General features: G+C 38.8%; 1 protein-coding gene across 1 annotated transcript in view; it reads right to left on the bottom strand.

Moving 5' to 3' along the window:
- Positions 1-26,460, bottom strand: part of grid2 (glutamate receptor, ionotropic, delta 2) — an 834,579-nt gene that overhangs the window by 402,598 nt on the left and 405,521 nt on the right. Inside the window, exon 4 of the mRNA XM_033973100.2 lies at positions 20,291-20,496. Within this exon, the coding sequence (XP_033828991.1) occupies positions 20,291-20,496 (206 nt within the window). The remainder of the gene's footprint in view (positions 1-20,290; positions 20,497-26,460) is intronic.

Below are 26,460 nucleotides of genomic sequence, written 5' to 3'. Positions count from 1 at the left end.
TATATAATTAAATAAATAATATAAAATGTTTCAAAAAGCAGCCATCTGGACAATGTTTTTGAAATTGAGATGCAGTACAATTAATCCAAGCCCATTCAGTTAAAACCTCTAAACTCAAATCAAGATCAGTATTTAAAAATCGACTCTCTTTCAGTTACATCGTTGGCAGTTTTCCAAAGATAGCATAAACCCAATTACCACCACTGAAGTCGCCGCAATCATTACCTGCACATGTATCATTGGCTTTAATTTACAAGCCCTGCTCCGCTCTATGTTCTCATTAAATCATGCAGCATAGAGCTTGATCAAAGAGAATGGATATGTTATAAGGTCAGATTATATTAATTGGCCACAGATCAGTGTTATTAAAAAGCTGAAATAAAAGTCTCTTATATTTGTTTCATGGTTCTGCTCAACAAAATAACATGATGACATTAGGATGGTGATTGGGTCGCAATATAAATGTTCAGTTAGCTTTGCTCCGGTAACGTTTACAGCCAGTGGGGCCTGTTGAATTTAAAAGACTGCTCTCCAAGCTAAGAACTCCAGTGTAAGGCTTTATTAAAACACTAGTGATGGACAGTGGTAATGTGCAACGTCGCCTCAGGACAGAACAGTGGAGTCTACAACTGTTCACTTGGGTAAGTATAAGCAACCAAAGGGTCTATAAAGAGTACAGTATCTGCTTGCCTCGTGGAGACTGCTTTGCTAGGAATGTATTTAATTACAGTTGTTTAAAATGCTACAGATCATGCATTCTTACTGTGAGATCTGGCCAGTATGTTCAATGTCTTAATCTCAGGCAAAGCAATGGCATCTCTGTGCAGACAAGCAGGCAGCATTGGATTAGTGATTAGTGGTTCAGTCCCCTCTATTAACATTGTATACTGTAGTTGTGTCCTTATGCAACACCCTTAAGTGGCATTTTGGCTACCCTCACAGCCCGAAGGTTGCATTTTAGAGTAGCAGGAAGCAAGTTTGCATGTTGTTCCTGTGTCTGGGTACCGTTTCTCTGAGTGCGTCAACCCTAACCATGTAATAGGCTAACTTTCTCGCTAGGTAATCATGACCAAGACCCGGCATCAAGGTTGCGGAGATGGGTTGGGTGCTGCGGTCACCCACTTCTCCTGACAGGTTGGTCCAAATGGTTGAAGAATGGGTTGAATACAGAGATTAGACTTCCATGTTTCTATAACGTGCACAAGAAACATGCATTGTCAGTACTGTAAGAGCAGCTGGTAAGAAGTGGCATCTGTAATTTCATCAGAGAACCACAGGGTAACCGTGGCAACCATATTTTGACAAACAAATACTCAAGAGCTATCTATAAATTTAGATCTCATTAACTTTGCTCCGGTAACTGTGACCCAATGTAGACAATACAAGCCAGAGAAATTGCATTGCCCTTAATCACAAACGTAACTTCATGTTGTGAGTACCTAGTTAGATTTGATTTTTGCTAACTCTTTTGGTTCTTTTTTAGAAAGCACAATGTGGCATTTAATTGTTTTGCTGATGACATTCAAATATATCTGCCAGTGAACACCAATGACATCCAGACCACAGTCAAAGCTCTGCAGGACTGTCTCAGGGATGTGCAGATTTAGCTGGAAAAAACTTCCTGAAGTTAAATCAAAATAAAACTGCAATTGTATTATTTGGCCAAACTAACCCACTGCTTGGGCCTGACAGCGTGATCGAGCGTCTGTCCGCCTATTGTCGCCCTGCAAGTGAGTGATCTTGGACTGATTGTGGACTCCATTTTCAACCTGGACTAGCACATTAGCTCTGTCATAAAGTCCAGCTTCTTTTAGCTGAGGCTCCTTGCTAAAAGTAAAGCCCTACCTTCTACGGGGAGATTTCGAAAAAGCAATGCACGTGTTTGTAACTATGGAACAGCGCCCTCTGCCTGTCAGATCCTCTCAGTCTGTAGAGCAATTTAAGACCAGACTAAAAACCCACTTTTTCTCCCTGGCATTTGGTTCTAGCTAGACAGGATAAGTTGGTGTTTAATTGTTTTATTGTTATTTGCTTATGTGTTGTATTTTATGTGTATCTATTTTTGTTTGTTGTTGTTTATGTGAAGCACTTTGGGCAGCTTAAGTTGTATTTTAAATGTGCTATATACATAAAATTGAATTGCATAATGAAGTAAACAGGGAAAACATGCAAAGTGCTTACACAATCTGGGCATTCAAATAATCTTCTAATCTTCCTGCTGTGAGGCGATTCATCTAACCACTTCTCCACCTCTCCTGCTTGACGGGAGGTCTCCGCACAGATCACGCCGAATGGAGGGAGGGCATCCAGTTGAATTAAAAGATAATCTGCTGCCCTTAAATGTCAGATCCATACCAGAGGAAATTGCCAACAGGGAGGTCAGTGCAGAGGAGGGAAAGGTTGTCTGCGTTTGAACATGTGAAATTTGGGAGATAGAAGGGTGGATGTAGTGTTTTTCAGCCTGTGTTTCCGTGGGTCGTGAACCGCGCTTGACCCACGCGTGACCCGGTATACAGGATATCTCTCCGTCTATATCTACCCATCCATCCACAGTCTGTCCACCCGTCCACCCATCTCTCCATCTTGGGCTGCAGGGTTGGTAGGGGACAAGATTGGGTCATGGTGCTCATCTCTGGAGATATGACTTTGTCTGCCACTCGTACACACAGAGTCCAGTAGAACACAGCCACGAAAAACGGGGAAAACTCAAGATTATTGTACCAAATCATACTGAGCAGTTTACTAAGAATGCAACTACTACTCATACTAATTAATAGCCTGATCATTATGAATTCTGTCTTTGTTTATGATATATTTAGGCTGTAAAGAGTTTTGGTATTACTATAAAATGCAGCATATTTTAAGCTAATTATTTAGTTGATTAAAGTTAGTTCTTAGCCAACAGTGCAGCACCTAAGTATCTCTAGAACCTGAGCTAGACTTGGTCAGGACAACCTTAGCTGGAGGATTTTACCTGCCACTGGGTAATACCTCACCTTAAAGTAAGACCAACGCTATAAAAAATGTGTTTAGACTTTGGGACATGGCCAAACTTAAAGACAAAGGACAGGATAAGAACACTGAGGATCCGACTGAAGCCAGAAGACATTTTGAAATCGAGAATGAAGGAGACCAGACCACTGCCAAAACTCAGACACTCCCTAAAAACAGATGAAGACAGGAAACGCTTTTATGCTCCGTTCTGTCATTTTTATGTCAATATCAATATGTAATGTCGTTCAGTCCAATCCAATCAGGTTAAGTGAACGGAAGGGCAGGGTAGGCTAAAGCTCTCTCACGGTTAAAATTAATGCATTTTATTCAAGATGTTTATGCTCTGAAGAGGTTGCAAACGATTTAATCTCCCATGTAATTAGCAAAAATTAGCTACAGAGTTCACAATTTACTATGTAGTTTTGGGAAGATGGGAACCCCAACGTTTGCAGTGCAATCTCCCCTACCAGCGATACTGTTCTTGTGTCATGATACGTCACACAGCTAGTCTGAATGGTTATAGTTGTTGGTAATTTGAGCTGTTCTGTTGCAGTTGGGGTACCACAAGGCTCCATTTTAGGCCCTCTCTTGTTCAGTCTTTATGTTGATGACCTTCCGGCCATCTATCTGGAAGTAAACACACAGCTGTACGCCAACGATGCCGTCATATACGTTCATGCCTAGTCCTACCAGAAAACTGCATCTGTCCAGTGTGCAATGAAAAAAATCTCAGACTGGACAAGGCACTCATGTCTGACTCAAAATTTCAATAAAACTGTCAGCATGTATTTTTCGATAAGGAATTAAATTTCCTTCTTCTCCTGAAATTGTCATTAAGAGAGAAAAATCGCAAGAAGTGGATTTAGTTAAATATTTAAGTGTTGAGCTGGACTGAACACTTCCATTTAAAAAGCACTATCTACAATTATTAAAACTGTGAAATTTTATTTGGCTCAGTTTAGATTCATTCAACACCAAATGAGCACAGATGCCACCGAGCTTTTTACGGATTCAATGATATTTTCACATTTTATATATTGCATTACAACATGATCACTGGCAACAAACTCTACAGTGCAGCCTAAGATATGAAATAAGACGCACATGTCACGTTATTGTAATATTAACACATATAAATTTTAACATTTGAGAATGACATCCTGTTAGCCCGGCGGTCCCACCTTTAAGAGTTTGTGTGAGACTGTGTGACGAGGCAGGGGTCAGGACAACCAGACTCTTAACTTTACATCCACTGCGTTTGTACAGAACTGCTTCTCTGACAACGCAACAGGGGACTGGAAACTATTTTAAATGTTACATGGGCCATTTTATGAAGAACCTGCACACTGTTAACCTGCTATCATTTTGTTTGTGCACAGTGACTACAGATGAAAATGAGCTTGGAGATAAATCTGGTCTGTGCAGTACATTTACTGTCCCTGTCAAATAAATAAATAAATAAATAAATGTGTATGCTTGTAATAATAAGGTAGCTTTACATTTTTTCAGGCACTATACCTGTTTTTTTCCATGTATTTGAGAAAAAACGTGTCTTGCCACAGTACAGAACCTCAAACCTCAATCATTGTATAAGCAGCTCTTGAGGTGCTATGTACTGTCTACATCTGTTTATGAAGCATTTTAATATCTGATGATCAGGAAGTGCACGTAAGCATGCTAAGTGTTAGTTTTACCATCACAGCAAAACTCAAAATTGGTCTCTAAAAGTTGTGAAAAGCGCTTTTAAGCTCATCACAGTGAATAAGCACACTTGGAAGGTGTAAGGTAAGTGAGGAATAACTTTGGACCACCACAAATGTTTTAAAATGAACTAGTTCTGTTATTCACATTTTTAAGACAGTCAGCATCAGTTACAGTGCCTTTAATTAAAAATCTTCACAATTATTATCTTTGAGTCCAGTTGATTACTGATTAATAGATGATTCTTGATCTCACTGTTGCAATATTAGCAGCAATAAAACGCTGAAAATTGCTATACTAAGGGCCATGATTCCAGATGCATGGTTAGTTTAAAGTACGGCTGTAGAGGAGCAGATGTTCTGGCCTTCAGTATCTCCTCCTGTGTCTGTGAAGTTTCTCAAGAGGTGCAGAGGACAGATGCCAGAGCTGACAGGTGCATGGACTGACCCCGCTGAGCACCCTTACACCAGCTTTAGAGTGCAACCATAGCAACGATGCCATATGTCAATAATCATGATGCAGTACAAGAATGTCATCCCCCAAGTGTCAAAGTGTCCAATCCATGAAATATGGGCTTTTCATAGTGGCTTTTGTTTCACTGGTTTTCTGAGATTAAACCCTGTCAAACAAAATAAGGTAAATGGTCACATTTTTATAAAGCGCTTTTCCTCCTTCAAGGCACATCAAGGAACCACTCAGCCAATCACTACTGTCGCGTATAATGGCCAGTCCAACTATCACAAGCAGGCCCACTTATTATATTTAGAGTATTACCAGTGAGCACAATGACAAAATGAACTTGGAAAAGGTTTGAACTGGCTATCCTCTGGTTGGTGGGTGAAATACTGTAGCCAAAGTGCCACTACCCAAATTTCCATGTAATTACCACCAAAATCATGCCATAATTCCAGTGAATGTTGACTTAAAAAAAATAAAATAAATAAACAATAACAACAACTATTATTATTATTATTATTATTATTATTATTATTATTGTTGTTGTTGTTGCTTTATTTAGAACAACATAACCAAAGTAAAATTGGGATGAAGAGAGTTGAGAGACATTCAGCAAGTTAGTCTTTCCACACTGACACCTGCACAAAGTCTATACTCCCATAAACCATAGTATCATGATAAAATACTACTGTGTCCAATTGGAGATAGTACTGTGTCCAGTTTCAAAGAATTGCAAGTAAGTACAGAGCCATGGGTGGGGATGGGTGTTAGGTACAAACTGAAATTTTCCAAACAAAACATTTAAGTAAATTAGGCCTACCTATTAGCCATTAGTTGATTTTTAATGTGTGTGGTTTTTTTTTACATATCCACAAAATATAAACATATAACAATTTGAATTTTTGATTATGTGAAAAGTAAAAAAATAAATAAATCCATCTTGTATCTTGCAGGAGAAGGGGAGGGGTGTGCCTCATACATAAGTTATAACGCCCTCAGTGGACACCGAGGAAAATGGAAAACGAGAGGCGCGATCTGGAGCTGAGGGACCAGAGGGAACTGCACTTGACCTGAAGGCTTCACCCCATTAGAGATAGATGAGAGGAAACAAAACACTGCACACACTGTAGTCTGCCATTTTTACAGAAAATAATGATAAAAACCATGTGCAATAGACTAGAATGGAGGGATGGAGGACTTTCAGAGTTCTCATGTAAATAGTAACACCTTAATACCTACTTTTTAATTAACCTTATTCAACCATGAACATAGACTTAATTCATAATGAAGAAATAGTTTATTAAGAATGATTCTGGCATAGTATTGTCTATAATCAAATGTAAGAACCCTATTCAAAATGATTAATAATACACCTCTGAACAAACTATCCGATCGTCTCTGGTAAAAAGTCACATTTTTATATAGCACTTTTCCACCGTCAAGGCAAAACAAGGCAAGACTATTTGTACAGCACAGTTTGTACACAAAGTAATTCAAAGTGCTTCACAGAATAAGAAAGACATTAAAATCACAATACAACAAATCAAAACATAAATAGTCATCATAAACTTAAGATTAAAAGAGAAGAGGGCACTCAAAGCACTTTACAAGGAACAAGGAACCACTCATCCATTCACACACACACACACACACACACACACCCACACACACACACACACACACACACACACACACTCATAACTCAGTGTACACAGACACAAGAGTGGCTTAAGTGTCTTGCCCAAGGTCTCAACAACAGCATTCATCTATGGGAGCTGGGATCGCACCGCTAATACATGGGTCAGTGGATTTGATCGATCTGCCAATGACGTTTATGTCAAAAGTGGGATTCGAACGGCAAAACTTCGGCTCAGTGAACACCCCCCGAGCTACTGTCGCGTATAACAATTACGGTTGATTTGAAATCTATAGCGTTAATTGTTAATCCATGCACCGAAATGCAAGAGCCAAATGTATTTTTAGGTCGATGGGAGCTGTGTTTTCAGAGTAAATACAATCACAGAAGCAGGAGTGGCTCAGAGTAGGATGTTAAACAGTCTGTTGATTGCAGCCACTTGTTTGGAAAGAGTGATTTTTAGAGAGGCGCAATACCGTTTTTAGATTTCACATAATCATGATTTTTATATTTCAGTATTTTTGATTGTAGACGAGTTACTTCAGAAATGATTCTTAAAAGTGCACTATGTAACTTTTCTGATGGCACTAATTCCTGTGTTTTCCAATGTTTCGTGTTTTTTTTTTACTTTTCTTCACCAACTGCCACTTGAACTGCCACTGTTGTAAAACTATGATGAATATTTAACACAGCTTCTATTCTACCACACAAAGAAATAACTAGAAAAATTAATTAATCAACTAGTCAAAAGCACTTTAAAGGTCCCATATTACACAAAATTGACTCTTGTGAGCTTTAAGCCACGTCATAATGTTGTTTCCTCCTCAAAAACATACCTGGAGTTGTGTTTTGTTTCATTCACACATGTTTGAGTAATCCTGCATCATTAGTCTGTTTACATCCTCAACGCTCAAAACGCTCTGTTCCACCTTGTGATGTCATGAAGCAATAGTTTTACAGCTAAGTTTTATCTTTTGTTTTGTAGAGATGGGGAAATTCCAGGGCAGAAATGATCCAAATGATTCTAGTGAAACTGTATGGAGTTTAAAAACACAGTGGAGCACTTCCTGTATCACCACATGACATCACAAGGTGGAACAGAGTGTTTTCTATTCTATACAAAAAATGTTGATGTTATGCAAAATGTCAGCTTCAAGCAAGATCACTTCACAGACTCAAATGGCCCTGTGAGAAAACGTTCTGATTTCCGCAGCCCTCCAGCACGTGGCGTACGGCATTGTGTCGGGGGCAGCGAGGTAAAGTGGTGCTACGGGATTCCCACGCAAGCATCGTCTGTTGAAAGAGATAACAAATAAGCATATCGACCAAATAGTGAAATGGCCCAGCTTACAGCAAACACACACATCTGTATCCCTATCTGCGGAGCACTTACCGCCACCTCCATTAGCGCTGTTGCTAGCCTCAGTCAATAGCGCTAACCTTGTGTGGCCCGCTAGCACTCACACCCATACACGCAAGCTGCCCACCTTTCAGGCACTATGCTGTAATGCACTGTAATCAGGGCGCTTCCAGCTCTGTTGACGCTAACGTCAGCACGCAAACACACACATGCACACACACACGGATACACACATGTTGGATTCCCATGCTTTTTGGGGACATTGCATTGGGTTACATTCATTTCCTGGAGACCGATACAAACCTTTACCATCGTCACTACTTGCCTAAGCTTAACGTAAACTTTAACCTATTTTAATCTATATCTGAACTTTAATGTGTATATGACATATTGTATGACTTTGTTTGGTGGGATAGTAAATATTTATCACAGTTTTATTTCAGTTAAGTGGCAGTTTGTGGAAGAAAAATACAAAAGGAAGTAACGCTGAGTTCTAAAAGGAAATCCCTCTACCTATGGCAGGGGTGTCCAAACTTTTTTTCCCTGACGGCCCCATACTGAAACATATTTAAAGTGGAGGGCCACAGACCAGGTTTGACAGAGACATTGTACCGTTAATAAGACTTGGAAGATCGTTTTTAGGTCTGTGTGACAATGCAATGTGATGTTATTCAGGTTATAGAGGTAGAATCTCTTCAGTTTGTAGTAAAAATACTTCCTGATCAATTGGGCCAGTTTAGGAGGAGGCATGAGGGCCAAAAAAAATTGGCCTGAGGGCCACATTTGGCCCCTGGGCCATAGTTTGAACAGCCCTATATCATCAACACTGAAAATCCCATTTATAATGCAAAGACAATTTACATGCAAGGAAGCCATTTTTGTGACAATTTTGACTTTCATTTACAAAAATGTACAAAAAACCATAACTATTGTGTAATTTAGACATGTTTGGCCCTTGTTAACACCAACCTGTCATATGCACTTTAACCTAAACCCCAGTCTTAGCCCATTTTAACCCATATTTGAACTTTAAAACATGTCGTTTTGCGTTTTGTCCTCATACGTCCCCATGATGCAAGTGTGTGTACAGATTTTAGTATGCGCAATGTGATAAATATCAGCCCAAACACACCATGCACACACGCACACACACACACACACACACAGATTGTTGGTGCGGATAACAGCACATGAGAGGTAAAGTTCAAATTCCCCAGGTGTCCTTTTAATAGCATCATGGGTCCAATCTCCATCTGCCCTTTGTGTTTGTGTTTATGGCTTTTGACCAGTGTTCACTTTGACCAAACATTGGATTTAACTTTAGTCCTTTTATTAAACTGTTTTCATTCCAGATTTTGTCACGAAAATGTCACCAGGTTGCAATTTTTCAACAATAAAAACAACTTAATACCACTATGAGGAGGTGGGGCCTGTCAGATGTGCAGTTTTGAAGAGAAAGTGATTGGATTGTTTCTATTATTGAGCTCATTTTAGACTAATATTGAGACTGTCTTTGAGAAACGTCTGAAGCTGCAAGGATCTGTTTGACTTTCTCCTGTCCTGCTCTGCTCGTCCTCATTAGCATGTAGCTTCTCATGTCCATCCTTCACACTCCACATCATCCCTTTAGGCCTCTTTATCAGCCCTGCTTTTCACTGCCCTCCGCCAAGGTCTGCACACTAAGTCGAGGCGCTAACTCAAGATAACCCCCAAAGCTATAACTCTCAACGTTGTCCCCATTTTACAAACCTATTCACTTTTTTCCCACATTCTACTAAGCACGTATTGTCCACGTGTTCATCAGATTAAGAATTTCTTGAGTCGCCTCATTCTCTTAAAGGGCCGGTACTCGATTTTTTCGCATGTATTTGAGATAAATGTGTCATGGCGCAGAACAGATATACTGTATAAGCAGCTCTTCAGTTCAAAATAAACCCACTGTCTACTGTCTGTATCTAATTAGAAAGCATTTTATTGTTTGATAATCAGGACGTGTGTGAGCATGCTAGTTGTTGTTAGTTGTACCGTCATGGCAAAACTCCACTCTAGTCTATAAAAGTTGTGAAAAGTGCTGATAGAGTCATTGTAGTGAATAATTAGGATGTTTTCAATGCATAATGTAAGTGAGAAATAACTTTGGACAACTACAAACTGTTTAAAATGAACTAGTGATGTGTTCAGTAAAACTCAGATACATTCCTCAAATGTTGCACAAAATTGGCACTTCTGAGGTTTAAGCCGTGTTACAATGTTGTTACCTCATCCAAAACATACCTGGAGTTGAGTTTTGTTTCAATCACACGTTTAAGTACATCTCCAAAGCGCAAAATACTCTTTTCCACCTTGTGATGTCATGAAGCGGTAGGTTTCAAGTTAATAGCTACCTTTTACCTTTTATTCTAAAGAGATTGGCAATTCTAGTGAAAGGGTACAGAGTTTAAAAACACAGTGGAGCACTTCCTGTATTACCACATGACATCACAAGGTGGAACAGAGTGTTTTCATTTTGAGAGAACCACTCAGCCTAAACACTGTATGTAGGATTTGTGTGTTAAACATGTGTGAATGACAAAAACCAAAAACCAAAAAAACAAAACAAAGCACAACTTCAGTTATGTTTGCGATGAGGAAACATTATAACATAGATCAGAAAAAAGCGTAACATGGGCCCTTTTTCACTTTCTTGGTCAGTTTGCTGTTTTAATTGAACACTGGGAGCCATGTTAACCTTCAATGTCACTTTGTCTCTTCACTTTTGTGCACAGACCAGCATGTTTTCTATAATTACAAGTTTGAAAAGTGTACAAGATAACTTTCAAGACACTTTGCACAAGAATACACTGTAAGGATGTCGGAGTAGTCAGCCGTAGTGACCTGTGAAGCAAAACATTTATAATAATCATTTTGTAGCCTGGCGTTTGAGTAAGCATCTTTTACTAGGCAACCTTTTTATATAAATTCATTTCATTTTGTAAGGAGGCAGTGTTTAAAGGTGAACTGTATAACTTTTCTGGTCAGTCATGTGCGTATCCATGGAAACCAGGACAAGCAGATTATTGTATCTGGAAACATATGGAGGGGGTGGGTATAAAATGTAAATAATGGGGTCTGTGTAATTAATGTAATGTGCAATTATGGGAACTGTGAAGTGAGTGGAATGTGTCATATTTTGAATGGTGCAATGAGTGTAATGTGCAATATGTGGGATGTGCAATGAGTGGGATGTGCAATGAGTGGGATGTGCAATGAGTGTAATGTGCAATGAGTGTAATGTGCAATATGTGGGATGTGCAATATGTGGGATGTGCAATGAGTGTAATGTGCAATATATGGAATGTGCAATGAGTGGAATGTGCAATATGTGGGATGTGCAAGGAGTGAGATGTGCAATGTGTGGGATGTGCAATGAGTGGAATCTGCACTATGTGGGATGTGCAATGAGTGGGATGTGCAATGAGTGGGATGTGCAATGAGTGTAATGTGCAATGAGTGTAATGTGCAATATGTGGGATGTGCAATGAGTGGAATGTGCAATATGTGGGATGTGCAATGAGTGAGATGTGCAATGAGTGGAATGTGCAATATATGGAATGTGCAATGAGTGGAATGTGCAATGCGTGGGATGTGCAATATGTGGGATCTGCAATGAGTGTAATGTGCAATACGTGGGATGTGCAACTATGGGAATTGTGTTTACATTCATGTCTGTTATATCATGTCTGTTCATTAACATGTTTTGTCCAAACCAAATAAATAAAATAAATAAACATAAGGACTGTATTACCATAAAGTCCATGATGTCCATAGTAGTTTTATGTCCTGCTATTGCATTCTTGATCATATTGGTGTCAAATATTTCATGGAATATTGACTTTTTGGAGCTTTCTACCATGTTATAACGTCGTCCCCTCATCAAAAACATGCCTGAAGAGGTTTTCAATATCATCAATGCATGTTTCAGTAATTTAGCGATCTCTCCCAGGCCCTATTTGACCCCTTCTTACAGTTAGCAGTACGATTCTGTGCAATGCTCCACCCACAAGTCTGATAATAAGTCTGATGATAATTCTCCATAAATATATAAACGCATTGGTAGTTTATATATGTTATGTGTTAGCAGTTAATAAACCATTAGAAGTGTAACGCCCACTTTTGAAATACAGTGTTACTGACATCGCCATCGCAACAGTGTCTAACTCCAGTCACTCCATAGAAAACACACAGCTCCATCAGCCCGAGCTAGACTTGTATATGACTGTGGATCTATTATTCATGGGGCCTCATCCTTTCATGCCTCATTGGTGACATCTGTCATCCGTGGAGTAATTTTATACATGTTTGATGGTCCTTCAAGTAAGAAATGTCACAAAAAACTGAAAATAGTCCCCAAAATGGCATCCTATTAAATGTTAAGGCTTTGAGATCAAATGGCAAAATTCATAGTCTTTGCATATCTAACGGGGTCTCTGGATGCAAACTGCGGAGTTAGTGAGAGACGGATGGTGCCGCAGTAAAGTTTGACTTAAGGCAATTCATCTGATTTTACTGATGTTTTCGTACAACGCTTTCCCGCATTCATTTATCATTTTAATGTCAAAGCTAACTGACACTTGACTGGCAAACAAGTAGATGTTAAAGCATATTCTGAAAGGCCGACTGTGTTTGACCGAAGTAGTTCAAACATGAAAAAAACTGCGATCTTTCAGACGTCTCCGCTGTATAAACAGATCATATCACGTACCAGTGCCGAGATGCCTTCTTCATATTTATTAAAGGCAATGTATCCAATTTTTTCCATGTATTTGAGCAAAATGTGTCTTGTCTCGTTAATCTGAAACTGGAGACAACTGTTAACAGTTTCAGTGTAGTTAGCTCCTCCCTTCAGACAGATATAAGGCAGTGTCCACCAGCGATCTGACCAGAACTGAAGAAGCGGCTTGGATGAGCAGCGAAACGTCTTCACTCCAACAACGATTTGTCCAGTTGACAGATTTAAACTTTGTCTTTTGCTCTTTTACTATGTCTTATCAGGTGTGGCGCCTTGAGTGAATGAGCGTAAACTTGTGAGTGAATCTAGTCTCTGCCTGTGGGTTTTTCTTTGCTCTTTACGTGTGAGCTCTGGGCGTATTTCGCTGGTTGTGTGGTAATATGGATGGGATGACCACAAACACCATGGGCCTGTGGAGAACATGCACAACATATACAGAACTAAGAGGCCTGTGCTGAGAGAGTGAATAATGCACAACATGGAAAGAGCATAACCTACTTTTACTTTTGCTTTCTCTACAACAATGTCCCGCACTCCGATGAATGAAAAGGAGACTTACAGCCCCAACAAATACACTGCATGATAAAAATGGTGATGGAAAAGCATTTATTATGACAAAGAAACAGCTATTTTTGTGTTTTTGTTCACATACCCATTTTCTAAGGTTACGGTACATTTTACTGTTTACTGTTGGGAAAATTGTTCTCTGCATTTGACCCACTCTTTACAACCAATGGGGCAACCATCTCCAGATCAGCTTGGATTACCTTAGCTGGAGGATTTGACCTATTATGGGGGAAACCAGACTGCTCAGAAGAAACCCTCTAGACAAAAGAAAAAGCATGGGAAATGATGGGCAACAAGGGACTCGAACCTGGAACCTTCATTTAGCCAACAGAAAGGAACTACATCAGGCAAACCCAAAGTCCAGCCCGGAGGCCATTTGCGGCCCGTGTGCAAATTTCCACCGGCCCGCAGCCTGTGGAATAAAAATAATTATCGACCAGTGTAAAATGTACAAGCTTGATTACTTTTATCGCCAACTGGATAAAGACAGGTTTAAAGAAATTCGAACCTTTCCTGAGAAAATGCTGAGTTTTTTTGGTTTGGTATTTGTGTGAGAAGACATTCTTGGTTATGAACTTTAACAAGAACTGTGAGAGGACAAGACTCTCACCTGTGTGACATTTTGTGCATCCAAACCACCGTCTTTGAGTCAGATCTGGTGTATTTACCACAGTCCACATCTCAGTTTCACCTTTCACATTAGTGCAGGAAAGTTATTTGTTTTATTTGTTATCCTTCTGAGGTGAATAAATGCTAAAATCTCAGTGAGTTTATTTTATTGTGATTATCAAAACCAAATTTAAATGTTTACTCTTTCATATTTATAATCTGTATATTATTCATTTTGGTTTTGAAAGGTGAAAGCCATTTGCAACAAAAAGTAAAAAAATATTAAATAGTTCTTTTGCATTTAATATTAATGGTTCAAAGAATGATCAGGCCCCCACACATTTTCACCTCACCAAATCTGCCCTATATTATATAAAATGTATGTGAGCTCTTCCAAAACATACCTGTAGTTGTGTTGTGAATGAAATAAAACACAACTCCAGGTCTGTTTGTGATGAGGAAACAACATTATAACAGATCAGAAAATAGCATAATATGGTCCCTTTAAAAAATCAAACAATGAAATAGTCATTGGTCAGTTCTACAGAGGGCATTTCTTTCAAGCAGTTAGTTTACAAAGTTACTTATTTTTATCTTACTTTAGCACAATGGCTTCCCCCACACTTATTACCTTAGAGCCTAATTGTCCTCCATCCTCTGCTGAATCCTTTCTTCGCCTCTGCTGATTCCTTTCTTCTCCTGTCTTCTGTCCTCTGCCCCCTCTCTCCTCTCTGTCCCCTCGTCTTCTCATCCCGTTTCATCCTTTCATTTACAGCCAATTCCAGTCCCTTTAATACATCTGGACGGGCGGTTCTCTATGACAAATGATCTTACAAATAACTCTTTTTCTTTCTTTTCATCTCTTTATCCTCCATCTTTGAATTCGTTCACACTTTCTCACATAAGACAGAGGCAAACAGATGCAGCCATCCATCTTGCGCAGCGGTCTGTGGGATCTCACAAAGCCCTCTCCACTTGATGTCCAGTTAAATTGGATTAAATAGCAGCGTTCTTGTGAAGTAGTGGCATATTTCAGAGCGAGCTAATATGATTTTCACTTGCACTGTTCATGTTTTTGCGGTAAATTAACATTTGAGCTTGACTGGGTTGCTAATTTTGAATATCAACATACTTTTACACATTTCTTTGTAGTATCATTGTAACAGTAGCAACAGTGGTTCAGCTTTTTTTCCAGAAAGGATGACAGTGAAAAGGTCATAAGTGAGCCAAGTCCAAGACAGGAGTATCTACTTGTCAAGTCTGACTTCTAAACCATGTCTTTTAATCATGAAGAATCGTGAAGAACTCTACTCTTTAAACTAGAATGCAATTTTGCCAAATGCTGTACAAAAAAAAAAAAAAATCCAGGACTTGTTTAATCTCAATTTGGCTAGTTCAATATCAAGCCTAAGGACTATCAGGACCACACCAGGGCTAAAACCAAACTGGTACTAAAAGAGCCTCATCCAAAGACTCATCCAAGGACTAAACAAAGACTCATCCACGGACGAAAGAAAGACTCATCCAAGGACTAAACAAAGACTCATCCACAGACAAAAGAAAGACTCATCGAAGGACTAAACAAAGACTCATCCACAGACGAAAGAAAGACTAATCCAAGGACTAAACAAAGACTCATCCACGGACGAAAGAAAGACTCATCCAAGGACTAAACAAAGACTCATCCACGGACTAAACAAAGACTCATCCATGGACTAAACAAAGACTCATCCAGGGACTAAACAAAGACTCATCCAAAGACTAAACAAAGACTCATCAAAGGACTAAACAAAAGCTCATCCAAGGACTAAACAAAGACTCAGCCATGGACTAAACAAAGACTCATCCGAGGACTAAACAAAGACTCATCAACGGACTAAACAAGGACTCATCCAAGGACTAAACAAAGACTCATCCAAGGACTAAACAAAGACTCATCCAAGGACTAAACAAAGACTCATCCACAGACAAAAGAAAGACTCATCCAAGGACTAAACAAAGACTCATCCACAGACGAAAGAAAGACTAATCCAAGGACTAAACAAAGACTCATCCAAGGACTAAACAAAGACTCATCCACGGACTAAACAAAGACTCATCCAAGGACTAAACAAAGACTCATTCAAAGCCTCATCCATAGACTAAACAAAGACTCATCCAGGGACTAAACAAAGACTCATCCAAAGACTAAACAAAGACTCATCAAAGGACTAAACAAAAGCTCATCCAAGGACTAAACAAAGACTCAGCCATGGACTAAACAAAGACTCATCCGAGGACTAAACAAAGACCATATCAACACATATCTAAACTACCGAATTAGGACTAAACCAGGGTTAAAAACCACCAGGACAGGTCTAATGCAACGATCAGGTTAGCTTCATTTCAGGTGTATCCCAAGACTAAACCACAAGCAGTAAACAAGGACTACATAAGTCATAATTGGATTTCTGTCTGAAAATCAGAAAATCTAAAACTATAAAAAAATATATATAATCTAATTGGTGGTGATATGTAAAGCTGCATCAAAATATGTCTATCTACTATGTTATGGTCCTCGTACGATTGCCACAATATTCACTTAAACCTGTGTAACTGCTTTAGAAAATTGTAATTGTCTCTTTATGGGGTTTAAACATTTAATTACAGCCTGTGCATGTGAACTGTGTGTGGTGCAGAACAATGAGAGTGGAGCCCAGGATGTGATTTTTAAAAGAGTTGATTGAATTCACTTTTATTATAAAAATGTTTTCTTCAGTTTACCATCCAATTTCCAATCCGGAAATTAACACTTGCAAACAAAAGGGGAGAAAAAAACAATATTCAAATTAAGCTAAATTGTTGTAAAATGTGGTGTACTTCTGTTTTGAAAGTGCCCCATGCTAGCACTATTGTGAGGTTTCTTTGTTATTGTTCTTGGTTCGAACTTGTCACATTTTTTTTTCAACCAATCACAGCCTGCGATCTTTACCTCTCAACCAATCACACTCAAATATATCATTCTTTATGTTATTTCTACTATATAGACGCTTATGTCTCCACCTGCAGGGGTCTAAGTGACAACGTTTATATATCTCTAAATATACATAGCACGTTATTTATTTATTTCAGTTTTATTTTATTTTATTTATTTTTTATGTTTCTATACTCAGATATAGTGCAAAAAAAAGAGAGAGATTTTTCTGTATTTCTGCTAACTGTAGTGTCCAGTTGACAGAATTGGATTTCTCTTACTATTAAAAAAAAAAAAAAAAAAAAAAGGATCTCAATTTTAGATGGAATTTTGACTAAAAAGTTAGGGACAAAACACAAACTTCAAACACTCTCTCTCTCTGCCTTAGATCGGATTGGATTTAGTTTTTAAAATGGTTTGATCTATTATTTTTTGTTAGTGTTAGCAGATGTATGTCACGTCTCTGAGGTTTAGAAGTTTTGGACCAGTTCGCACATTTCCACCTCAAATTAAGTACTGTCTTACAAAAAAAAAAAAAAAAAAACAGAACTAGATCAATTTAAGCGGTTTGCAGTGATCCAAAGTTATTCCTCACTTACATTATGTATTTCAGGAATCCCTTTTATTCACCATATTGAGTTTATGAGCACTTCACAACTCTCAGACATCAGAATGGAGTTTTGGTGCCATGGTAAAGCTAACAAGCAGCCTGCTAACATCAGAGCTGGGGACTTGTAAGTTGTGACTTGAACTCGAGTCACATTTATTATTCTGTGGATTTGAGACTTGACTTAATAACATGGACTAAGACTTGGGACTCGACTTGGGCTTGAGTCCTGTGACTTGAGATGACATAACACTTCCCAAAATAAATGTTTTTATAACGCACTTTTCTCCAGAAAGTGGATATTTTCAGTTTTCAGGAAAAAACAAAAACAAAAACTGGAATAGCTCCCTCCTCACACTAGTGATGTAACACAAACTAAAATACTCTGATATTGTATTTTCAGATGCACTGGGGGCTGTCACAGGGAGTACAAGCTCCCTTCTTGCAGTAACAGTTAAAACGAGAGGGAACTACACGGACCATGATCCTTTACTCAGTTTCAGTGTCGACTACATGACAAAAGAGCACATTTAAATCTTAAGTGTTTGGACTGTGGCAGTAATGATTCACACTTTAAAAGGAAAAAGGAGCACATCAACAATTCTGTTAGGCTCTCCAAAATATCACAATAAATATTGTACTGTGACATTTGGATACTGTTAAATCCCTATCTTTTACTGTGCATTTGTAAACTATTTAGTTTAAGATATAAATTGCAAAAATACGAGCTGTACTTCAGTTTAAAGAGGCACTGGCTTGGGACTTGCGGTCAAAGACTTGAGATTTACTTGAGACTTGCAAAGACAAGGACTTGGTCTCACCTCTGTCTTACACACACTACCTGATTCTGGGGCAATAAAACACCTTATAATTAGATACAAACACTTAAGTGCTCCTTATATAATATATCTGCATTTGGAAAAGAAAAAATTTGCCTTCATACATGGAGAAAAAATCTGGCGCAGGGCCTTGTGGAAAGCCGTGTATATAAAATGACAGCATGATTGAGACCCCAGGCCTTTAAAGAGTATTATTGGACTACAGCTACAAGATATTTTGCATCATCTAATCAAAAACACAATTTGAATGGCCACAGTTGGCAAAATTACAACCACTGCAAATGCTTAATCCGCTCTACAAACAACAATCCCTCTTATTCTGTATAAAACCTGCTAATCTTCAATTTAGCCCTCAACAAACACTTTCTGAAATACAAGAGCAAACTGTTCACTGCTGCATTAGACATGAGCATTTCCAAATAACTACGGCCAAGCATGACCTTGAACGAGACATGCCCGGAATGACAACCACAGCGCCTCCTTCAGTCTGCTGTGTGTCACGATTTCCACCAGATGAGATGCAGATCGCTGTTACCGAGGTCATTTTTAATTAAACCGCGACAAGAACACGGCATGAGGGATTAAGGCTCGTGTGAACGCTTGGATTTATGCATTTATAAGTAACACAGAGACTACAGCTTTCATCCACTATACCTATGACTCTGAGGAGGGGGAACAGCCTGCTCGGGTCTTTCCTTTGTGTCACGCAGTGGATTGGACTGTTCAGTGGTCCACAAAGATAAATCAGGCATGTGCTATGAAGTGTAGTTATTTTGTCCTTCACTTCCACTTTATTTCAATTTCTTTCATGTAATATATTTTGTTTCAGTATGGATTTAAATTAAAGGTCCTATATTACACAAAACCAACTGTTATGAGCTTTTAGCCATGTTATAATGTTGTTACTTCATCTTTATTATTAGTTTTTCTACATCTCCAAAGCTAAAAATGCTCTGTTCCACCTTGTGATGTCATGAAGTGGTAGTTTTCAAGTTAAGAGATACCTTTTATTGTTAGTTCAGTAGAGATTGGCAATTCCAGGACTGAAATAATCCAAATGATGATCTAAATGGAGTTTAAAAACACAGTGAAGCACTTCCTGTATTACCAAATGACATCACGAGGTGGAACAAAGTGGAACAGGGTGTTTTCAGCTTCAACTCAGGTTAAATATACTGGATTTGTGTGTTAAACATGTGAGAATGAAACAAAACACAACTCCAGATCTGTTTGTGATGAGGAAACAACATTATAACATGCATCAGGAAATATAGGCATATTATGGGCCATTTAATGAATTACCAAAAATACTTAAAATCATGAATCTAAACCAAAATTTTGATCTGTGTATTTATTTCGAGGAAACACAAAACTGGAAATCTATGAAAATAATCTGGTGATGCACATTTATACTCACACTTGCACCTGATTTAATGTGAATAGATTTATGTACTTACTTGTTTTGTTTTGTTTTTCTGCACTTGAACAGGGCACCCATGAAAAGGAGCTCTCGGGTATAAATAAAGACACATTTTAATTTATTTATCTACTTTTTAAACCTACAAACATATGTTTTTATATTTCAAGAGCTTAATTATGGAGTTAAATTACGGGCAGATGCTTTTACTTGACTACGCTGCTTTTGCTTAACTATCCTAAACTACTCAAATCGAGAAAAACTGAAGTTAGTCACATCTTAAACTAAGTGCGCATTGTCAATAGAGAAATGCATTCATTCAAAATTCCAGGTGCCTCAGTATGACATATTTAAACACATAGAAAAACGCCTGCATTTCCTACCTCAGTGATGAAGGCCTTGGCGGTCGCAGGGCTCATAAACAGCACTGCCCTTCGGAGCGTGTCCCTGTATCGGTGTAGCTCCTCCACCCTCAGTGTTCTGAACAGACTGGTGATCATCATGTTTATGTTGGACTCCACCTTCTGCAGGGACACGTCCATGCCCTGCTGCGAAGTGCGGTCCAGGAAGTCCTCAATGCCACGGATATCTGCACAGAACCAGGCGCAGACACAGGCCGAGTTAGCGCGCAACAAGCAGAAAAGAGAGGGTATATACACGTATTCAAAGGCATATCAGCATTAGCATCTGCTCCCAACTCCTCCCTGATGTATTTCATGTAAGATAACATCCGTAGACTTCATTTTATGCTGTGCTGAGCAAGTGTTTCTGAAGCTGGGGCGCAGGGACCGAGAGGTTTTCCTGACAAGACTCTCTGTAATATCTCTATGTACTTTTTATACAGGGGGATATCAGTCCAGTCATCACTCCCTCGGTTTCGCCTTGAGCCAGACTCAGACAGTACCGTGCAATCGGATTTGTTTATTCTAGTGATGCTGTGAAACGAAGGAGGTCACTGGTCACAAGAGATCGACGGATATAGGTTTTTTTCATGGGTGATGCCGATACTGATTATTGACGATGTTTTTGGGTTGATATGTGGGGCCGATTTGGATTATTTTGCTCCATTTTTTTAATTTTAAGTTTACCACAAACTCACCCACAGTGTTTTTTAGCAACCAAATTTGTAAGAGAGCTGTGTGGTCATGTTTTTTTTTTTACATCTCCAAAACTAAATATCTGCTTCTGTTTGAGATTTAAGGCCGGTACTCAATAAAGAGTAAATATCTTAATTGATCTCCCAAAATGGGCAGAAGTTATGAAAAAAAACATGGAGTGAGAAAAACACATTTATTTTCATCCTCATTTATTTTTTATCTATTTTTATTTTAGTTGCCACAAGCAGTGTTCAGAGTTTTTGGACCGAATCGCACATTACCACGGCAACCTTCTTTTTAAAACACAACTTTAAGATTCTGTACCTCATTTTTACTGTCTTAAAAACGTGAAAAAACAGAACAAGTTCATTTTAAACAGTTTGCAGTGGTCCAAAGTTATTCTTCACTTACGTTATGCATTCAGAGCCTCGTAATTATTCACCATGATGAGTTTATAAGCACTTTTCCTTACTGCCAGAAACCTGTACGGAGTTTTGCCATCACGGTAAAGCTAACAAATAGCCTGCTAACACACACTTCCTGGTTCTCGGACAATAAAACACCTGATAATTAGATGCAAACAGAATGCAGTGGACATAAACTGACCTGATGGGCTCGTTATAGAATATATCTGCACTTGGGCAAGATAAATTTTGCTCAAATACATGGGAAAAAATCTGGTCCAGGGCCTTGTGGAAAGCCATGTACGCAAAAGTATGTGCAGTTATCTCTTTGCATTAAAGTGTTCAAATGAAGCTTTATGTGTGTTCTTGAGCAGCAGGTTGTCCAAAACTAAATATCACCATCTGCCAGAGATTTAACGCCGAAAGTCGACATGGTGATAAAGCAAATTTCTCTATTGGTCACACATCACTTTGAACAAAAAATCCCATTTGCAGAGTTTCCGCAAACATCGGCAATGCCATTGTCTTCCTTATTTTGTTTTGATACAGATGAACCATGCGTGTCCCTGATTGGCTAATCCAGCTGTCAATCACGCCCATCTGAAAAAGGGGAGATTCGGACCGGACTCACATCACATAGGGCTATATGGAGGTTTAGACATATACAACTAGCCTAATCCTGGTACATTTTAATTTCTTTTCTCTTTAAAATTAAATATAACACATTTAAAGCTTAAGATTGAACATCTCCAGCATGACCAATAGCCCTGTTAACTGTAACTGAAGTCTGCCTTTGTTATCAGCTCCTCACAAAGCCCTTTTTCTTTACGTTACAATGCTATCCTGCTGCCAAAGAACATTGACCCCGTAAGCACTTGGAACTGAAACATAATGCCCCAATTTGTACTGCTGTCTTGGGCTATACAATGCTCACCTCTCTCTAGAATCCTGGACACTTTAATTTGTTAGTTAGATAGTAGCATGTCCTGCCCGCAACCCTGGAAGTGAGACTGGTACTCAAAACCGATTCCAATACCACAGTGATAATAACAAAAGACGGAATTAAATCTGTCAACTGGACAAATCGTTGTAGGAGTGAAGACGTTTCGCTGAAGGGAGGAGCTAACTGCACTGAAACCCTAAACAGCTATTGTCTCCAGTTTCAGCCTAATCGACCCTATTCAACCTGTAATGACCGCCTATTTTTCTCTTTGTTTCCTGCTTGCTTTGGGTCTGAGGATAGAGTTGTAGATCAGTGAGAGGTTATGTCTCAGGCCTCCATTCCTGTTTAAGGAAGGATTCTCTTTCCTAACAAAAATAGCTTCTTTAACTTCCCTCTCAAACCATTTCTTTTCTGTGGCTCAGATCTGAACTTCACTGTCTTCAAAGGAGTGGTTAGCGGCTTCGAGATGGAGATGTACGGCAGACTGGGGTCCTGAGCTGCTCTCCCGCCGGTATTGGTCCATCCTCTTATGGAGCAGCTGTTTAGTTTCTCCAATGTAACGCTCACTTCACTCTTCACTACACTGAATGGAGTAGACTACATTACTTTGATGATTACGGTGATAATAAAGAGAATACAAAACAATCATTTTCAACATTAAATAATAGTACTTTCTATTATATTTCTATGTGGCCTTATTTCCATATCTGTGTAATCCCTCAGTCGTCCTAGTAGGTTCCATAGTGGTCCATGGGCGTATACTAGTCTATGTGTCTTATACTTGTTCTGATACAGCTCAAAATCATTCTTAAGCTACTCAGGAAATGTTGATTTATGTCCTGTGAATGTAACTTTTTTAGTACCAATCCTTGCTCAAATGAGTATCCAGTTTCGATATTAGTTTCAGTACTGTTTAGGATCTGATTTTGAGTATTTTTGACAACCCTAGGTACAGGTACGCTAGGTGTCCGCAGGTTTGTGCTGACAAGTCTTTTGAACCTCCTTCACTTATGAAACTGAACGTGTCTAGCAGGGTAGTAGCAGGGTAGTATCAAGCAAGCGAATATTTGACTGTGTGGTAGTATTTTTTCATAATGAGCCACACGCAGGTCGAGGTAATCTTAATGAAGTGATCTGGCTTGAGAGCAGTGCTAATGGCGTATGCGAGAGGGTAGTTCTGTGGAGCACCTCCTAATGATCTGTTTGAGAAGGAAAAGAGAGTCACTGCTGTCATCCCGGTGTCATGTTTCTGCAATTACCAAGATTGATTAGACTTGTTAGGGCCAGGAGGGCGGAGCGAAGCAGACTGCATCTACAACACAGTTAAGACTTTTACCACGAGGTTCAATGAAAAACAGCCAAAAACAGGTTTAAAATAGCTTGTAAAAAATGTTGTGGTTAACAAACACAAAAGAGATATAGAATTTAACGAGTTTACAGAAAATAAAACACAGCAAAAGAAAAATTACATCTGTCAACTGGACAAAACGTGAAGGAGTGAAGACGTTTCGCTGCTCATCCAAGACGCTTCCTCAGTTCTGGTCAGATTACTGGTGGACACTGCCTTATATCTATCTGAAGGGAGGAGTTAGCTACACTGAAACTGAAAAAAAACCCCAAAAAACTGTGTTACTCTAAGTGTGCACTGTGCCTGGGTGTGTGAAATCACTCATTAGGGGCTTGAATGGCTACGCTAAGTAGGGCTCAGGCACACGTCTTCACTCCTACAATGTTTTGTCCAGTTCACAGATTTTATTTATTTATTTTTTTGCTATGGATCAGACCTGGACGGCTGAGGGATTACACAGATATCTAGAAAATAAAATACTTTTAGGTAATCTGGAAGAAATTAAAAGTCGCAGACCAGATTTGTGGAGAAGCAAACTTGAACGCCAAAAGAGATAAATATGTTTTAAGCCATACTGTGGAGTATTATAGCCAAAGGAACCATTTTTTTATGGAGACAAGCAGAAAGACGCCCTCTTCCAGGACAATAAAGAGGATCAGGTTTGTGGAGATGCAAGCCCGCTCACCGTAAGTAAATTTAAAAAATGGTTTATATTGCTTTGGAAATAATAAACTTTAAATGCTTGTTAACTGCCCAACTGTTGCTAAGACTAAATGCAGACTGAAGTAAAAGAGCCACAGTTTTACAGAAAATAGAGGACATTTAGGCAGTCTGGAAGAAAAAGTTACAGGTTAGGTCTGTGGAGAAGCGAGCATTCCCACAGTAATGCAAACTGTTTGAAGTATTTCATCATTATTAATCCCCTCCACCACAAAGAGTAGGCCTACTTTAAATGTGCACTATGTAACTTCTGGTGGAGGGTGCTGCATCTTTTTTTTTTTTTTTTACGCCACTGAGATGTTATTGCTTTGCCTGGAAGGTTCCACAGTATGGCATTAAATTTGTCCATCTCCACGAAGAGAAGCAGGTCACACCGACAGGCCACGTTCACAGTAAGTACGGATGATTTTCATGGTTTTATTTGGTTAAAACACAAAATGCCATGCTTTGGAACACAAGACAAGACAAGCAAGTGTCAGCCACACCACAAGAAAAATGACATAGTGCAGCTTTAAACTTTATAGAGGTAGGCTGATACTGAAACATGCATGAGTGAAATAAAACATCTTTCCAGACAGTTATGATATAGGCCTGTAGTCGACTAAAACAAAAGAAACAAAGACCTGTCCTGCCAATCGATCAGTCAAATAAAAAGGGGGTGTGGCAAAAGCTTTCAAAACTAATGTGTATCTCTATGTATCTGACCCAAACTGCACTCACAACGCTACGCCTCCCATGGAACTCATGCAAAAACAACTATTTATGTAATTGGTAAAGGTTCCTTCTGTCTTCAGTTTTAACCTTAGAATTAGTGATTCTTCTTGTCACACAGGAGCGTTTGTTTATCTGCTTTACATGTTTCGGCTAGTGATCACACAGTCCTGAAGAAGACGTCAGACAGTAGGGACCATAAGGTTCCTTTACTTATCCTGCAAAAATAACTTAACTATTTATGTGGAAAAAAAAAGTTCTAAGAAACTATTTATTTATGAAAACACAGAATAAACTTGTGAATCTGTGTTAATCTGCGCCTATTCTACAGCGAACTAACTCACTAACTTCTCCTTTCTGCTGGTGTTGCATATACATCTTTATTTTCTACATCTAAGACACGATCAAACGATTAATCGACTAAACGATTAAAGGCTACAGCCCTATTATGAGCCCTACAAGAAATCTGAACACTGATAAAAGCAAAAACTTAAACATGAACTTGGTGCGCTCATCTCATCATGGGGCGTTATTTGGTTTTTAGCTTAAACGGTCTTCTGGGCTGCAATTTCATAGATGACTTTTACTCATGTTTATAATCAATCACTTCGTGGCAGCATAGGTTAATTACAACACAACATTGTAATCAGTGTAATAAAGGCCTGCTAATGGTTTCTATTCATTATTGGTAATACTCTGCGTGATAGCAGTAGCAGTACAGTGGTATTGGACTCATTATGTGTAGTACATGAGCTGTTCACTGGCCTCATAATGTCAGTCACAGTATTGAACAGGCTGTCAGCTAATCACAGCCCACAACCCCTGACTGATCCTATAGCAGCTATTCCAAAGGTCAGACAATATGCAAAATCAACCTTCTGTTCTCTGCATGCGTCTAATCAGGAAAATGCAACAGTGTTAAAGGTGCTGTACCTGATTTTTAACATCTTAAAGCAGACATATTGTTTGTGTGTCGGCTATATAGTAATAATCTATGAGATCTGTGGATTATATGTTAAAATTTGCAACGTATAAATTGCAATATTCATCTAAATTGATTTAATTTAAAAAAAAAAAAAAGTCCACTGACTCCAGCCCCTACGATGGACAGCTGCAGATCACGCTATAGCCAAGAGCTGATGTTTGTTTTGTTTTTTCCTTTGGCAACAGGGATTGATCACTGTTTTGAAAATAAGCAATTAAAGATTGCTCAAACTTGCACAAATCACTCCAAATACAACTTCAGGTGAGTAAATGTCGAGGGGAAACAACTGTAACAAGGTTAAAAGCTCTGAAAAGTTGATTATGCAGAATAGGTCTGTTTAAAAAA

The sequence above is a fragment of the Periophthalmus magnuspinnatus genome, chromosome 9, assembly GCF_009829125.3.
Source record: "Periophthalmus magnuspinnatus isolate fPerMag1 chromosome 9, fPerMag1.2.pri, whole genome shotgun sequence".
Classification (NCBI taxonomy): domain Eukaryota; kingdom Metazoa; phylum Chordata; class Actinopteri; order Gobiiformes; family Gobiidae; genus Periophthalmus; species Periophthalmus magnuspinnatus.
The sequence above is the reverse complement of the archived record's forward strand: the minus strand, read 5'-3'. Positions and strand labels throughout refer to the sequence as shown.